Consider the following 17,183-nt stretch of genomic DNA (forward strand, 5'->3'; position numbering starts at 1 on the left):
TTTGTGCTGATGCTTGAATAGAAGGAGCAGCTACCGTTTTTAAAATAATAAACCTGTAAATAAAGTAAGGGAAACAAGGTCTACTATTAAAAGTAAGACTGAGCTTAAGATAGAGTATTTTCATCTTTGGAGAATAAAAGAATTAGTCATCGCAAGTTTCCAAAGTCCAAGTTGTCCTACTTAGCCCAAAGATATTCAGTTAACTATGATACAGGAGTGAGAAAGCCAGAATATGATCACATTTCCTTATGTTTTTTGCATTTTTTGCTTTTAACAAGAGTCTACAGCCTGCTAGCAGCTCTATGAGGCATGGCAGTGCTTTATTGGCTGCAAAATGCTAACATTAGCATGCTAACGTTCTCTCAATGACAGTGCAGATGTTTAGCAGGGATGTTTATCACGTTCACCATGTTAGTTTAGCACGTTAACATGATTTTTATATAATTCGCAAGCAAGTTGATGGGATTGTGATAAGTTTTGCAGGTTAGATCTAATTCAGACCAAATCAGTTGTTGCAATAAGCAGTGCAGTGGTGTGAGAGGACAGCATCATCTTTCGATCAGTGAACTCAGCCTGGAAACTGCCCGGTTTCCGGCTCCATGCTCTTCAAGAGAGGCTTTCTTCATCCACAAGTTTGCAGAGTGTATCTCCTCCGTGCTGGTGCTGTCTCCTGGCAGCATGATGCGGTTTGATGCGCCAAACAACATAATAGAAACAATTTGGCTGACCTCTGAATGTTTTGTGCACATTTTTTTTTGGCCTACCCAAGAGTATGTGTGTCACCCTGACACACCAACATGTCATCTCAACCAGGAAACCATGAAAAACTCCATCATAAGCATTATAGCAAACTGCTGTAGTTATAGGGTCATTTTATCTATTTAGTGTAAAAGGCTTGAACAAAAATGATATTTCACAGTCTGTTTTTTTTTGCCTGACACTACCCACTGTCAGAATGATGGGAGAACATTCTGGCGACAGCACCTGTTCTGGTCTGAATGAAGCCATATGTCTGACACAATGGACAACATTTTTTACCCCATGACAGCAGCATATCAAGGGGTCTCCAAATGTTCATATATGATAATCACATAAAAAGTAGGTGCGATGTTTGGGGGATCCACATACTTTCTGCCATGTAGTGTTTCTCTAGTGTCAATGCGCTCACTTTCTCTAACCTTAAAACAGTAACACAGAAAGAAAGACGAGTGAATCTGCGGACACAGGTGTAGTAAAAATGATTCTTTAATATGGAACAAAATCAGAGCTCAGCTCCATTGCTCCATCCACCCAACACACTCTGTAACACTGATGGGTGGAGGAGAACAAGAAAATCAACCAGTAAGATCACAGTCCGCTCGGCCAAAAAACAGGAGAGGCTAAAAAAAACATGGAACGCAAAACCAAAGTGCTACTGGGTTTGACCTCGAGACGCCCTCGCTCCCTTCCCTCCTGACCCTGGATGTGACCACACAGACAGGCCTCTCTGCCGCTTACCAGGGCTCTTCCCACCTCCTCGCCTACCTCACCTCTTTCCCTGGAGGTCGGAGGGCTCCTCAAACCAGTCGGTGACCTGCTGACCTGTCGGAGCCGGGTGAGGTCGGGGCGGCGGTAGTGTTTGGAGGAGCAGAGGGGCGTGTGTGTGTTCTGGTCTTAAAGCTGAGTCTGCAGCTCTCAGAGGGACGTGAGCACAGACACGACGTCTTGGTTATTATCATGGCTCCAGCTGTAATGTTTGTGGTTCAGTCCCTCTGCTGTTTTTTTACCCCTCAGCCCGCGTGAAATCTAATCATCTCTCAAATGTTGCTCACTTGATATTCAGATGGAATGTTTTGAAGTTTTTTTAAGGAAATGAGATGAGACAGGAGGGAGAGGACGTCTGCAGAGGCCGCCCAGTAAGAACCCGTTACTATACTAATACAGGGACATCAACAGAAGTACTACACAGATATGTACAGAGCAACCAAGCAACACATCAGAATACTGAGTAATAAATCTGGTGTGGGAAAGGGAAGGTAAGTAGTCCACTACAAATGCACATATCCCACTAGTTATTTTTTTCTGTGTGTATTTGGTCCGATCGTTAAGGCTGTTTCTCTTTGCTCTTGCTACAAACGGAGCGGCAGTGAAGCCGCCACAACATAGATTTGAGTCACAGACCTGTGCTTGACATCTGAATATGGCTGCTTTGTGTTTTCTGCGTGCCGAGCTGGCAGCTGCCCTCTCCTCAGAGATACAAGAAAGATGTACAAGGGAGAAAAGAAAACATGATGGATGTGTGGATCTGCTCTTTTTTTGTGCTAAATCATTCTCTGGTCCACAGAGCTCTGTAGGTGGGAAAAAAACAAGGTGCTCTACGACAATGTGGAGGGTGACGGATGAGGACCGCTAATGGACAAAGAATCGCAGAAAGATGAGTAGAGCATGGATTACCGGGAAATTAGACTCTGGTGGGTGTATGCATTACCAGCTGAATGGGAGAGTAAATGAACAATCGGGCGGAGGAAGTGGAAATCTATACTTTGTGGAGGATTAAAATGAAGCGTCGTAATGAAGAAGCACAGTGGACACGAGCAAGAGAGAGTGAGAGAGAGGGCATCTGCCAGTCGGCCAACACAGTCATCCTGCACCTCAATACACACTGCGTCACATGACAAACTACATCAGAGAAGGGGTGGGGGGGGGGGATGGGGGAGGAGGAGGGAGGAGGGAGGCACTGCACAGAGAGCACTAGTACTACCGTGGACGGACACACACCTAAACACGCATACGCACACACACATACACACTACTGCACAGGGTCCCAGTCTGCGTTCCACTGCACTCTCCTGGCTGCCGGAACCTCGCTGTGTCTTGTCAAGAAAAAAAAAAAAAAAAAAAAGAGAAAAAAAGAAAAAAACAACACAAAACAAAGAAACAAACCAATCAACGAACGAACGGACGAAGGAAAGAAGAACGACACGCACTTTGGATCCCACTGGCAATAATAAAAAAATAAACCAGAAACGAAACCTAGATTATAAAAAGAGCCAGTGGCACCGGGTTTTACAGAAAGCATTTTCTCAATGACTGGCTTTTGAACAGCTCTACGCTTTTTCTTTTAGTCTACCAAGTATATACTATTAACCTTACCAGGCAGCTAAAATCTATACAGTACTGTCATTTTTCATATATTTATAGATATTTATACACTATACAAAGTTGGCAAAAATACATAAATAAATACATTAAATTAGATTGTACACATCACAATTGTGTGTTTTAAGTTAGAGCACTCTTTGTTGAAGAGGTGGGCCGCGGCAAGTCGAGAAAGGAGGTGAACAAACAGGAGAGTTACCCTCGACATCCCTCAAAGCAAAGGGGAGTTGTCGGACTCAGGTTTCAGCGTATGGCGTTCGATCAATTGAGTGTATTGCTTATTACCTACCTGATTAGAAATGTCCACGTTATGGCAGAAGTTAGAGGCTGCTCTAACCGAATCACAAAGTCTATTTACAACCAGCGAGGAAAGAAAAACACACCGATAGACCGGGATTTAGGGGAAAAAGTCAGAAGTTATTTTCAGTGCATCGATCACCAGCAGATCGTGTGTGAGTGTGTGTGTGTGTCCCTGTGGGACTCCCTCTACAGGATGGTGTTACAAATGAAGGCAGGACTGTATCTACTGTCCTTCCTGCAGACGGCTGCTGGGAGTATCTGCTGTACCGTATCATGTCTGTGGCCGACACTGTCCCTAAAAAGTAATACGAAACTGATAAGCTCCATCCCCGGCCAGGTACATAAGGCTATGGCATATTGAAAACAGGGAAGTGGGTGTACAGACACCTGCAGAGAAAATAACTGGACTACAGCCCTGTGCATTCTCTCTATTTTTTTGGCGGCAGCAGTGCGCTGAATAAATGTCTGCCGAGAAGGCACAGGGCACATTTTTGGACATTTGGAAGGATCAATCTTATTCTCCCTCGCTGCTTTTTGAATGATTAAACCTCTCATTCCCACTACGTCTGCCATACGGCCGTTTGTAGTTTGGCTCTTGCGCTAATCCTGGGGGTTTTCTTGCTGGAGGGTTCTCACAAATATCTGACTAGGCAGGAGAAAAGCATATTATGTGGCGAGTTCACGGCAGTCAGTTGTGCTTAATCATGAGTCGAACCCCCCAAATAAAAGCTTGCATCACAAGCATGCTGATTATCCTTACAGGGTCGGGCGGATGGTGCTCGTCCTTCCACTTGGAATCCACTCCCTCCTCCATACATGCCCATTCCCATGTATGGCCTCCAGCAGAGCAATAATGACTCCAAAATTCAATGAGGAAGGCATCATCAGTGTCAGTACAGGGCCAATCCTGTCTAACACAATGGCATTACAGTAAATCCCCAAGCCTATAAGCAGACAGGGCGAGATGTGATGCCAAGCGACCGGGGCGGACTCCACAGGGAGGTGAGGAGTCCTGTCCTGCAGCCAAGGAGCACTCTATGTTTCATGTTTGTAATAAAAAATACAAAGATGATCTATGGCGTTAATAACACAAGCTACGATTTGTGCCACACATCGCTCAGTGTATTTCCTCGAGGGGGGGGTAAAAAGTATGTGGCAGTGTTGCTACAGAGGGCCCGGGATGTGTTGGGTATCACTCCTTCCCCTTTCATTGTCTTGCCCCGACCTCACGACACCTCCAACAAAAATACAGCGGACATCAAAAGCCCTTATTCAAGAAGGGCAGGTATAATCAGCTTCAGCATCATCAACATCACCACTGTTATTCATGAATATCATTGTTTTCTTCATCATTTCAAGTGACAAATGAAAACTTGGCGTACAACAAATGTTAATTTTTCACCAACGATATTTACATAAAGTTTGTCCAAAAACAGAAGGATTTTTCTTATCACGTTTTGTTTGTAAAGAATTAAACCCAACACAAGAACACCAAGCACACACACACATACACACTGACCAACAGTCAAATGTGAACAGAAAAGAAAAAAAAAAGATATTATTACTCGTTATTGTTTTCAATATTCATTTTTGTTACCATTCACATAATGCTTACTTGGACCCTGATTGGGAGGAGTCACATCGGTTTTCACCAGATGCTTAAAACAATTGAAAGGATGAGTCGAGGGGGAGGAGAGGCCGGTCAGCGCAGGGCGAGACTCACGCGGGGGGGGGGGGGGGGGGGGGCTGACTGGACAAATGACAAAGGTGACCAAGAAAGACTGGGCTGACTCAGCTGTCACAACATGATTCAGCAGAATAAAGCATCAACTGCAGTCCCTCCAGGATGAGCTTACTACAGCCTAATTTGAATCCACGCGCACACACACACGCACACACACACCTCAGGTTCCCTCAGACATTAAGCACAGTGTACCCTTAATTCAATATTGCACAAACTACGGAAAAGCGGGCAATATTCCAACACAGTGAGTCACTGACGCTCATCTTAAGAAAGCCATATCCATCAAGGAAAACTTGTGTCGCAGGATGAGGAGAGGAACAGGAGTATGACAAGGACAAACAATATCATCAAGCGGTGAAGAATATCTTGCTAATCCCTTGGCAAACAGGTGTGACCCCTTCAGCCAATAAAGCTTTCAGTTATTTAGAAGGTAAACAGAGAAAGGAAGGCTGCAGGTGACAATGATGAATTTGGGGGGACACACACCCATGAATAAACATCTTAAAGCGGAGATCCAGGAGATGGAGCTCCTCCTGCTCTAAACTCGGCTGGACAGACTGATAACAGGAGTCTGCGGACAATGCTAGCAGCTCTGTGAGGCTCCACTTAAGCAAAGTGGGGCTCAAGCTCAACGCTAATGTCAGCATGCTAACATGATCACAGTGACAATGCTGGCAAGCTGATGTTTATCAATCATAATGTTGACTCAGTCTATCTGAAATCCCTCTGTACTTGTTATATTTTGCACTATATTTATCAAATGTGTTTAAACTTCAGCAAAAAAAAAAATGTAGTGTCAACAGCATGCACACTGATTTCACTGAAGATCATAAAATGCTACGTGTTGATTTGATTAGAAAATGTGTCCGAAAAATAACTAACCAGCAACTTAGTGAATGAATAAAGGGCTGATTTTGGAAATGCTAGCCTTCTAAACACCAGGTTGCAAATAATTATTTTCATTGCTGATTTTCATCTCGTCTGCAAAATATCTATAAATGATGAAAAAATGTTTCTCAAAACCCAAGATGGCGTCTTCAAACGTTTTGCCTTGTCCACAGCCCAAACATATTCAGGCCACTGTCATAGAAGAGCAGAGAAACCAGAAAATATTCACACCGCAGAAGCTGAATCAGAGAATTTGGTCTTTTTTCTCTTTAAAAAATGGCTCAAACCAATTAAAAGGTTATCAAAATATAGCATCACCTGCAGTCCCTCCCTTCCATTCTAAACAGAGCAGATTTCTCGCTGACATTCTGTTTGGATGAGTTCTACAGTGTGTCTGGGACAGAATCAGAATAAGTAGCAGACAGACCCGGGTGCCATTCCCCACCTCTCTTGAGCCTTCACAAAAGGGTGTCCTCTCACCCTGATTGGCTTGGAGGGGAATTCCTCAAGCTGCTTTCCCTCATTAACTAGGAGCTGGTCTCCACACCATGCACCACACAGGTGATCTGAATCCACCGCAATCAATCCCGAGGGATTTGGAAATTTGGCTTGGATATATATAGCAAGTTCTACATGATGGGACCGCTAGAAGCAAACGACAGTCTGACATCCACAGAGTCACAATGCAAGTGTGGCAGAAATCTGTGTGAGCTTAATGCAACAGAAATGTGCAGAAAACTTTAAAACAGAAATTGTAAAGTGTTCTAATAATGTCCAGATTCAACAAAATAAAACTGGTAACTCAGAAGTCACTTTTAAAGAGCACTTGTTCAGTTGCAAAGCTGTCGGCAGTGTCGGCTGTGTCTGCCGTCACCTCTTTTTAATCAAACAGTAATTATCCACACCTGCACCGACCAGTTGGCATTGCCAGGGAACGAAGCCCTGATGAAAGTCTGAGCACGAGGAGAGGCAGGAACACCGAGTGAAGTCAGTCACACCAAAGTCTTGACTGTGAGCATCTGCAAACACTGCCATGCTATATTCATGAGCTCAGGGTGGTTGAAGGTCACCGCCGACAGTGCCGATGCCAACAAAAGGCAATACTTTTAGAAGTGTGAGACAGGTGGCAGTATAATAAAACTGGGATTTGGAAATTGCTTCCTCCTTTATACTGTTTGGCTCTGAGCTTACCATCCATTTTAATGGCACTGCCGTGTGACTGCTGGCGTTGAGAGAACATAATGTTCGCGACTCCTGCTTATTTTATGGAGTAAGCAGCTTTCTGGGTGCTCTCTGATGAATTATTTGTGTCCTGTTTGCAAAAGTAAATAACTTTACTTTAACCATATCACAGCCCAGAAATACAATCACATTCTACCCTTCTTCTCTTGTTGCTTTCAGACCTTGAGCATAAATAGTCACTTCAGTCGTGTAAATCTAGATACATTAAGAAAAATGCTCAGTGATGGCTGAATTATCTATGCATATGAAGCTCATTAGTAGACGTCCCTCTTTAACACTATTACTCTACTCACTGTATTTATCTAATCTATCTTATTTCACATCCAACATTTAAACCAATGCAACATTGACGTATCATGTTTCAAGTTGATATGATGTTGAGGGAATAATCTGGCTCTTTAGCTGCTACATGCTCCTCTATGTTCACCAGTTACTTGCCAACAGTGGCTACAAAAGGGTTTTGAGAGCCGTTTCACTGAAAACGATCAGGCTCCACACAGTCGAGGGTAGCTGCAGATTCGTATGTATGAAAGTAAAAGTAACTACGGGAAAACCAAGTTTTTCTACTTTTAGCTCACCGACTCCTGCCTTTGCACAACAGTTGTGTCAGTGGCCAATTATTTGATGACCATCCTATTTTAAAAGGTCCATTGCGAAGGATTTAGTGGCATCTATGCCGCTCATCTCACCTTCCCTTAAGGTGGCAGGTAAAAATCTGAAAATGCCCGGATCAGAGCCAGTGTTTACTTCGTCTGCTCTGGGCTACTGTAGAAACATGGCAGTGCAACACGGTTTTACTCTCAGGTAACAAAAACACAATGATTCTTTTGTTTCAGTGTGTTTTCGTAAATCCTACACACTTGACCTTTATGAAACTAAGTTTTAAAAAACAAAATTATGCGCCGGATTTACATTTAAGTGGCAGTCTGCATTTGCAAGCACTCGGTGCTGTGAGTTTTCAAAAGCCTAACTCTGTAGCCCTCCAGCCTCCAGTCTGCCTTCGAGGATCAGCCACATAACTCAGAGCCTCATGTTACTATAAATAAAGCCATATCCCCCAGTTCGCAGGGTCACTGATGACTAAGCTTTGTAACGGCAATTTATCTCTTCTTGTGCAACGTGTAATCTTGGTGAAAAGAACTGGCGGACGTATTGTATTGACTCATCACCTGCACACCTGCATATTCAAACCACGTCTGGTTTTCACAGCTTCAGCTGCGATCGCCCACTGATTATTTCCCTCATTCTGATTGACAAGCCTTTATCCCCGTCCATCATGCTCGTGGTTACCAATGAGAGTGTATGTTTTGTATTTTTCTTAGCGTAGTATTACCTCTGCAAACAGTGACTCCTCCTGGTCCGAGGAAGCAGATATTGCTCCTTTCTGACCACCTAATGGGAGTGTAATGTGCTGTGACACTGCAGGCAGTGGCTGTCAAAACAGTGGGCCCTTTTCTTCGGCTGGCCAATTGTTCTGAAGGGTGCTGGACTGGATCAGTGCATCACAGCGGCCAGCACCGAGTCTCACACGAAACACACTGCCCAGAACACACTCGCAGCTCGCAGTGTGCCGCTCGGACCAGCTTATGGAGGCACTAGACGAGGACTAACCTGATGTAGATGCGAGTTGAATTACATAATCTTTCCCCTTGGTGGTCAGGTTATCGTCATTATAAATCAAAAACGAGCGCGGACACACGAGATACGATCAACTTTTTTGCATGATAAGAGAAAATAAAAGCCACTGCAGGGCCCGGGGTGTGTGAGGCATGAATTTAATGGGGCCAGTTGAAATGCCGCATCCACAGAAGCAGCGATGCTTCAACCAAAAAAAACGAACAAAAAAACAAGCAAATCGTGTCTGCTTGCAAAGTCAGTCTAACAGGATGTCTGAAAGGTGTGTCCTCATTTAGAAGCTGCTCCAGTTAAACAAATTCTGAGCGGCTGACAGGATTACACTTCACAGGACTTTCTGAATGTGAAAAACGCGAGACAGACAGGCAGTTACAGTAGAGAGTACACTGAGAGACAGAGTGTGTTTGAGCAGCTCTCAATGGCTGACAGTGTTCACGTCGCTGCTTTACAACTGTTTTATTTACGCTACGGAACATATCGAGCTGAGCTAAACGTGCCTGACAAGCGGGGCAGCTACCAGTACACTCTCAAGCACTCAGGGAAGAGATAATGTCTAATCCGCCTCTACGGTATCTCACAGTGGCAGATCAGACCATCATCTAATATCACACCCACTGTCTGTGATACACAGCCGCTTCTGCGAACAACAACAAAAACTCAGCCCCGCTATCTCATTTTTCTCCTCCTTCTTCCTGCGTTAAGGCCCAAATGCACATCTGCGATATTGCTTCCAGATACGCGCCCATTGTTCGGCAACCGGGCTCTTTGTCAGAGCTCGCCGTTGATCAATACACTGTGTAACAGCACTGTTGTGTTGGCTGGCCCTCCATGTGACGAGCAGACAGGTCTGATTTCTTCATCCACGCCTTACATTTCAGACGCCAGCCGCCTGTCGCCAGGAGCCTGGTAGCTGACATACAAATTCACACACACACACACACACACACACACAGGCAAAGTGAGGGAGGAAAGAGGACCAAAAAGAGGGGGATGAGAGCCCTACATCCGTCCTTTGTGTCCTCCACTTGTCTCCAAACCCCGAAAAACACAGAGCGGACGTCTCCTCTCCCCCCGACTGCTGCTCACCCTTCCAGATTCTCCTCCCTTAATTTTCACCAGTACTATTATCATCATCAAAACCATCATCATCCTTATTATTATTGTTATTACATTTTTCAAAAAGTGCAGGTAGAACTTCCCGGTGCCCTCGTTCAGAAGGCAGGGCAGTAAAGGAGGATGGGGAAACAATGGCAGTAAGAAGAGCAAGAAGAGCGCAAGATGAGAAAGAGAAAAGAGAAGAAGAAGAAGAAGAACTTCTGCCGAGTCTGAATTATGTTGCTCCTGTGAACACACACACACACACACACACACACGCACGCACACACACACACACAGCAACAGGCACACATCAACGCAGCACACCCACATCAGCACAACACAAGAGCACAGGGCAGTACAAAGAATTCATAGCATCGATAAACACACAGAAGTGTGCACACGCAGCCGAACGCATGTGCACAGACAGCGCAAACTCTGCTTTTGGCTTCTGTTTTCATCTTAAGATTGGAAGAAGATTTTTTTTAATTGGTTTCCTCAGTTGGTGATGCTGTGAAAAAATGACATCATTGTATCATCGGGGGGGGAGGGCGGGGGATTCATTTTGGTCGTTTTTTTGTTTCTCATCTTCTTTTTTCTCTCTCCACGTCAGGGCTTTTTGTCTGGAAAAATCAGGAGCGATCCATTTCACAAGTTTTTTCTCATGTTCCCGCTTTCCCAGCTTCGGAAAGTTCAGTTTATTTACGTTTTTTTTTTTTTTTTAATCTCTATTTTTGTTGTTTGGAGCTACAGCACAGCACCCACAGCACACAGACGACGAAGGAGTGGGGGAGAGCGGGGGGTGGGGTGGGGTGGGGTCCAGAAAGTTGAGAGTTGTTCACTAATATTGTGCCAGAGGGAGAGAAAAGAGGGAACAATAAGAAGGGGATAAGAGATACAGAAGAGCACAGAGAAGGAAAAAGAGGAGGGAGAGAAGAGACAGCAGTATCAACAATTCCATCTTGAGTTCAGCTGGTTTCATCACAAGCCGAGTATTGATTGCCTTCGTCAACTTCAGCTGAACATTAAACCACTTCTGAGCAAAAGAGGGAGAGACTGAAATGGGGAGAGGATATAATACACTCGAGACAGATGACAAGGACAAGAAATGAAGAGAGAGGAGAGATGGGAAACAGCAGACAGTCTATGGGTAACACACTGTATACTATTCATGTGTATAGGGGTAGTTCTGCCAATCTAAACGCCTAATATATTAATATGTACATGTACATACAGTACATACTGTATAGTATTGTGTACCTGGAATAGTCATACAATAGGATTATATGAGATTAGATCGTTACTTAAGATTCTCTGTGATCCCACGGGACTGGCACCTTAAATGGGTCAAGGGGCTGCAGTGCAGTTCAGAACCAAGGGGTCGACAAAGAAACCAAACATCGGACCTCCATAGGCAAAGTGCATAAGGACAGACAGACATACAGACAGTCAGAAACAGGGGGACCATTGGCAAAGTGGGGAGACACAGAAATTAAGACACGGCTTGTATGAGGAGGAGGGAACAGAAGAAGAGAGAGGAGTCGGAGAGAAGTAGAGACTTTTCAAAGAAAGGAGAAAAAGAGTTTAAAGGTTTAAGAGAGCAGATGGCTAATTGTACCCGTGTTTCGCAGCCTGGCAGCAAGTCAGTCTTGTGCATAAGGACGGGAGTGGGGAGGAGGAGGAGGGGAGGGAGGAGGAAGGAGGAACAGGAGACGGGAAGGGGCCATGGAGGGAGCTGGGCGATGCGATCAGGCCTTGAGAGCGTGCCACTGGGCGACGTTAGTACGCGGCCGAGCGAGCATGTCTTTCCAGTGCTTCACCTCAGCTGGTCCACTCTTCCACGATAGGTAGATCTGAGAGAGGGGAAGGAGAGCAGGGACGGTGATGTAGACTTTAAAGGTCCCATATTATACTGTTTTTCATCAATTTCACACAGCTGTCAGAGGTCCAACAACTCTGTATTCGATATGTATTGCCCCAAACACATCCCTGGTCCTGCATTCCAGCTGTCTAAAAGTTGCTCTGCTGAGCTCTATTCAGAGCACTCTGTTTCTGTGCCTGCACCTTTAAATGCTAATGAGCTCCGTCTGTCAACGCCTACTTGGGGAGCCTTGCCTGCTACATCACTCTCAGGGAGAGGAAGCCCCTTATGCTAACGGTAGCATGCACTAATGTTTACGGTGGATGTAACACTGTGGCTCGCGGAGATTTTTTCGTTCAACCGAACCAGTTTGACCCAGAATCGGACCCAGAAGGAGAGGCTCCGGAAGAAGTACAGATTCTGCGGCTGCAGCAGGACGTTTCAGAATGGTTAGTGTGGCTGAATAATGTTAGTTTGTTCTATGTGTTGTTACAGTTACTACCATGTAGCTAATGGCTAACAGCTAGCGAAAGCTGTGTTTGTCTCCAACACAGTCTCCAAACTCTTGTACACTGTTCGCATCGTCTCTGTCTCCAGTCTGCACATGTTTCCATACTTTTTACTGTGACAACCAAGCTCCATCGTAATATTATTAACATCAAACTTGCTTCAAACGCCATTGCATAGCGGACAGAAGTGGAGCTAACTAGTTAGCCAATTTCCAGCTGACTTCATCATACTCGTCAGCAACTGTAAATACTATCAAACCGCGGCGACACTTATCGGTGGCTTAGGTGCAGTTGCTGGGTCCGGTATGGTTGAGACTGATCCTTTTACGTGGGTCAGTGTCGAGGCAAAGCCAGCTTTGTACCGACCCTCATTACTGAAGCAGTCCGATGTGAAGTGGTTAGCGTTGTTATTAAAAATGAAACACAACCACGGTCTCTTCTGTTGTTCTGTAGCTGGGACAGAATATAGGCACTTATGTTGATTTATACAACCAACAACAGAGCAATAGCGTGTCTAGCTCTGATCGACAACGTTGCGAAACACTGCTGTCTCTCCGCTGAACACACTGAACTTCACCTCGGGGATGAACGCGCCCTTCTCAGATATCTCCTATCACCGCGCAGTGGAGGTCGGCCTATGATAATGACTCCTTTCGTTACGTAACGAAAGGAGCAGAATCTGAACAGCCTGTAGGAGCGCCGTGCTACCAGTGGGTGGGCTGCAGAGACCATGCAGGAATCACTTGTTTTCCTCATTCAGGGAGTTGGCAGGTTCAGGGAGGACCAGCTTATATATGTAGAGAGCAGAGAAAACATGTTTTTTATGATATGGGACCTTTAAAAATAATCTTTCACCATAATCAGAAATCTAATATGTAATTGCTGGTCGTTGAAGCCTTGATCAACGAAGACTATTTCTTGGCTGGGAGCAGCGGCTCCCTGGAGTCTCTGCTGGTTGCCTGGCAACTGCTCCTGGCCAAGAAATAGTCCGGCACATAACCTCTGTAAAACTGCAAACTGACGTTTTCAAGTTTGGGATTTTGCACCGTTCAACAAACTAGACTTAATGTGTTAATTAGTGAGCTTCAGAGGTGCTGGCAGGTGGAATTTGTTAACTCTCGACAGAGCAAAGTCTTGATGCTAAGCTAAGCTAACCAGTTTCCGGCTGTAGCCTTGCATTCAATTGCCAGACAGAGGGATGGGAATCAAGAATCTGTTCCAATGCATTGCACAAACAGTGATGTCAAAATCATGCGTCTACACTGCTGCAACCAACATAAAGGAGGCTTGACAGAGAGGAAGAATGCGTCCAATGCGTGGCTTCATGTCATGGAGAAAGATGACAACAGTGCCTGTTGTAATATCTGTAAGATGAATTTCATGGAAACACCAGCTAGACACTGAAACATCTCTCTACGCAACATGGGCTTCAATTCCAGCAATGCCATGTATTTGACACAAGCGCCGAGGGTAAATATCCTGGACATGCAGATTCTTTCTTTGACTGAGCGAAAAAAAACACATGCTGTTGAAATATTCTCTCATTTCGTCCACTGTAGATGATGACAGACAGAATGTTAATCCAGCTACAAGCGGTTAAACAGTGGAGCTTTTGCACACCTGAGTCGTGCACATGCTGCAAATAGACTCTGAGATAATAAAACAGTTGCGCTGATGCTGAAAACCCTGTGGAGGTCTACTTTGTTCCCACGCACAAAATTTACTGACATGTTTGTTTTCCTGCTTTATTATGTAGATTATATCCTCCTGTATCGTTTGTTACTCTCTGCCGCCTGCTTTTGTCTGCTGTCCTGCCCTTTTTCTTACTCACCTGTCATCCACTAGTTAATCAGTTCCTGTGTAATAAAGTCTTTGTTTAAGCCTCACGCTTCCCGCCTCATATTATTTGCAATCCTGCCTGAGTCCCCTCGAGCTTCATCCTGGTTTGTACTTCATTTAGTCTTTGTTTTGTCTTTTTAAACTTTACTTTGTCTGCTTTTCGTTGCCTTTCTTTGTTGCATTTTTGGATTATGGATTATGGAGAGCTTTATTTTAATAATGCTTGCTTTTGGTTTTTCGTCCTTTCCCTGTTTTTTGGGGGGTTTAATTCCTTTTTCATACAGCCTTAACATTTATCAGGAATCAATAAGGGTGAATCGATAAAGAATCAGAATGATAATCAGAATCGATGTTGGCAGTGTTAGCAACAAAATCTTAACAATTTACCATATACAGCCAGACACGTGAGAGTGGTCTTCTCATAAATTCTTCAATATGCATGCAAGTAAGTATATTTTCAGAAATGTCAAATGTCAAGAAAGAAATGATTAACCAACCAGATAATAAACTTAGAGCTACTGTTGCTCTGGGATGTTTTTCCTCATTGACCAACCTCAGTGGCGCTCCCTTGCTGTCTGAAAGTGCCTTTACTAAGTCATTTTAAATTGCAGTCACGTGTTTCTAAGGAGGACTTGAAGGGGGCTACCTTGCCGATAACATCGTTGCGGCTGAGCCGGTCCTTGTCCATGACGGTGATGATGATGGTGGTCTCCCTCAGTACATGGGCGGGCACGTCGAAGGGGAAGGACTCGTTGAAGACGGGGTTCAGACAGCGCTTCATCGTCACTGTCTTCTTCTTCTCTACGCGCTTGTCCTTGTGCATCAGCCACACCTTCACATAGGGATCTGCACATGTGTGGACACAGACAGAGCACAGCGGTTTACATGAGTGCAAGGATGAAGATGCCCGTGCAAGGTGATTTTTCGGGTCAGGTTTGCAATTACCCTCCTAATTTTTAAAGTCAGCGAAGGCAGCAGGGAAGCAGATACCTAGTTTGAGCTCAAGGTCAACTCATCCCCTGAGCTGGGAAATATACAAATGAGGAAGTATTTATGGAAATAGGGCCTGGGATTTGTACTACCAATTCTGGAGCATTATCATATTCTGTTATACTAACAGACAAAGCTTCCACGACCGGAGGAAAGCAGTCATTTTACAAAAGAGACCTTATACTTTAAAAGCTAGCACCAGACTGAGCTAACACAGATCTGGCTGGGAGGCTGAAGATCCTCATAGATATACAGAAAGAGAGGGAGCGAGAGAGGCAAAGGGAGAGAGGCTTGACGTAATGTCACCTTGCTGCCAGGGCTATCTACAGCGTGACCCAGCTCGGGAGCCAGACGGCCACCGTCCTCTGCACGGACAGGTCAGTTAATGTTTGAACACATAGACGCCGAATCCGCGTGTGAATCCACAGAGCTCCCAATGTCGCGGGGACGGCGTCAGACTGGTGAGCAGGGGTTAGACAGAGAAAGGACTAAACAAACAGGGAGGATTCTCTACCTGAGGTGCCCCCGATATCCATGGCTTTGAGATTGCGGGCTTTGATGATGTTCACAGTGATGGTGTTGGCAGTGGGATTATAGCAGAGAGACACCAGCAGGTCTCCTCGTCTCCCCTGAGGAACAAACACAAACGAACACAATGGAGTATGAATCACGCGGTGTAATATCACGTTTCATCAGGGAATATCAAACTCCACATTACTCACTATCTTGTTGTGTAATCTTACATCACTGCCCTTTCTGCCCTAACCTCTTGTGACACGACTGGCTTAGCCGAGCCCGCCGCTCACCATAAAAATCACGTCAATCATGCTTGCATGCTGAAAGCAGTCAACAAATGCCTTCAGACTTGCTTTAATAATACAGTAATAACAACATCTGAATGAAGGCACTGATTTGTCATCATTCTGCCAGATGGCCATCTCCCCCCTCTCTTACACTGCCATCACTGCAGGGCTTGAGCTCCTTCCAGAAGGTCTTTATCTGGCCCAGTTCCACCTTGTTAAGGGGAATTGACACCTCTCCAATGGGGTCATTCCTGCTGAAGCGGTCGTAGTCCAACACCTGAAGGTACAGTGTGCGTTCTCTCACTTTCTCGTAAGGGAAGCCTAAAAACAGAGACAGAGGCAGAAGCAGCAACGTTACAGAGAGTGTAAAAACATTTTCTTGACAGTGCGGAGAGGGCAGAGTAATCTGCACCCTGCTAACAAGGACGAGTTTGGAAAAAGGACTAAGTGCATTTTCAAAAAACTGCAGGACGAGCAAGAATTCTCTCAAACGACGGAGAGGGATCAATATACTCCGCTCACAAAGACCTATCTCATTTATTTTTCAGGAGCACTGGCTATTGTTCTAATTTTGGAAATGGTCTGAGCTGAACATGATTTTGGCTATTTTACCATTGCGCTGTCATCCGAGCACATTGGTCATAATGAAACTAATTTAGATAATTTAGTGTCGGGACGCTTTACTGCTCTCTGCGTGGCTTCACCAAACATCTGCAGATCGCAGTTCTTCAGAGTATTTTTCTCCTTTTGATAAAAAAATAAACCTGCTGGAGGTATTGATGCACAAAATTTGTTCAAACTTCACACCTTGTTTGTGAATTTTCACACAGCTCCCACAATGCTTTTTGTGCACCGGAAAAACGACTCTTTGTCACTGCCAAGAACACATAATGAATGGTTCAAACTTGAGAGGAGAAGGCAGCAAGTTTGATGAGATGATTGATACCACTGTCATATATAGTTGTGCAAAACGTATGTCATATCTGTTGATTGTTGATGTCTGTCATCACCCTATAATATACGACAAAGGACACAAAACTTATAGAAACATGTGTGGGGATGAATAACTATTACTTTCGGCACATACAGACTGCTACATATATTGCACCTGTGCTCTCTTCTAATCCACCAGACTAGTA

The 17,183-nt window shown here is 44.7% G+C and overlaps 1 protein-coding gene across 5 annotated transcripts in view; it reads right to left on the bottom strand.

The window, feature by feature from the left end:
• Positions 1-1,227: 1,227 nt before the first annotated feature.
• The window catches only part of syt7a (synaptotagmin VIIa), an 89,104-nt gene continuing 73,148 nt past the window's right edge, over positions 1,228-17,183 (bottom strand). For 4 of the 5 annotated variants that reach the window (XM_030425411.1, XM_030425410.1, XM_030425409.1 and 1 more), the window contains 4 exons: positions 16,196-16,365; positions 15,756-15,870; positions 14,898-15,097; positions 1,228-11,895 (listed from right to left, as the gene is read on the bottom strand). In XM_030425411.1, the coding sequence (XP_030281271.1) occupies positions 11,791-11,895; positions 14,898-15,097; positions 15,756-15,870; positions 16,196-16,365 (590 nt within the window). In that variant the 3' untranslated portion in view covers positions 1,228-11,790. The remainder of the gene's footprint in view (positions 11,896-14,897; positions 15,098-15,755; positions 15,871-16,195; positions 16,366-17,183) is intronic. The other variant, XR_003984878.1, reaches the window with a different exon arrangement.

Source organism: Sparus aurata, chromosome 8 (genome assembly GCF_900880675.1).
Source record: "Sparus aurata chromosome 8, fSpaAur1.1, whole genome shotgun sequence".
NCBI classification, from domain to species: Eukaryota; Metazoa; Chordata; class Actinopteri; order Spariformes; family Sparidae; genus Sparus; species Sparus aurata.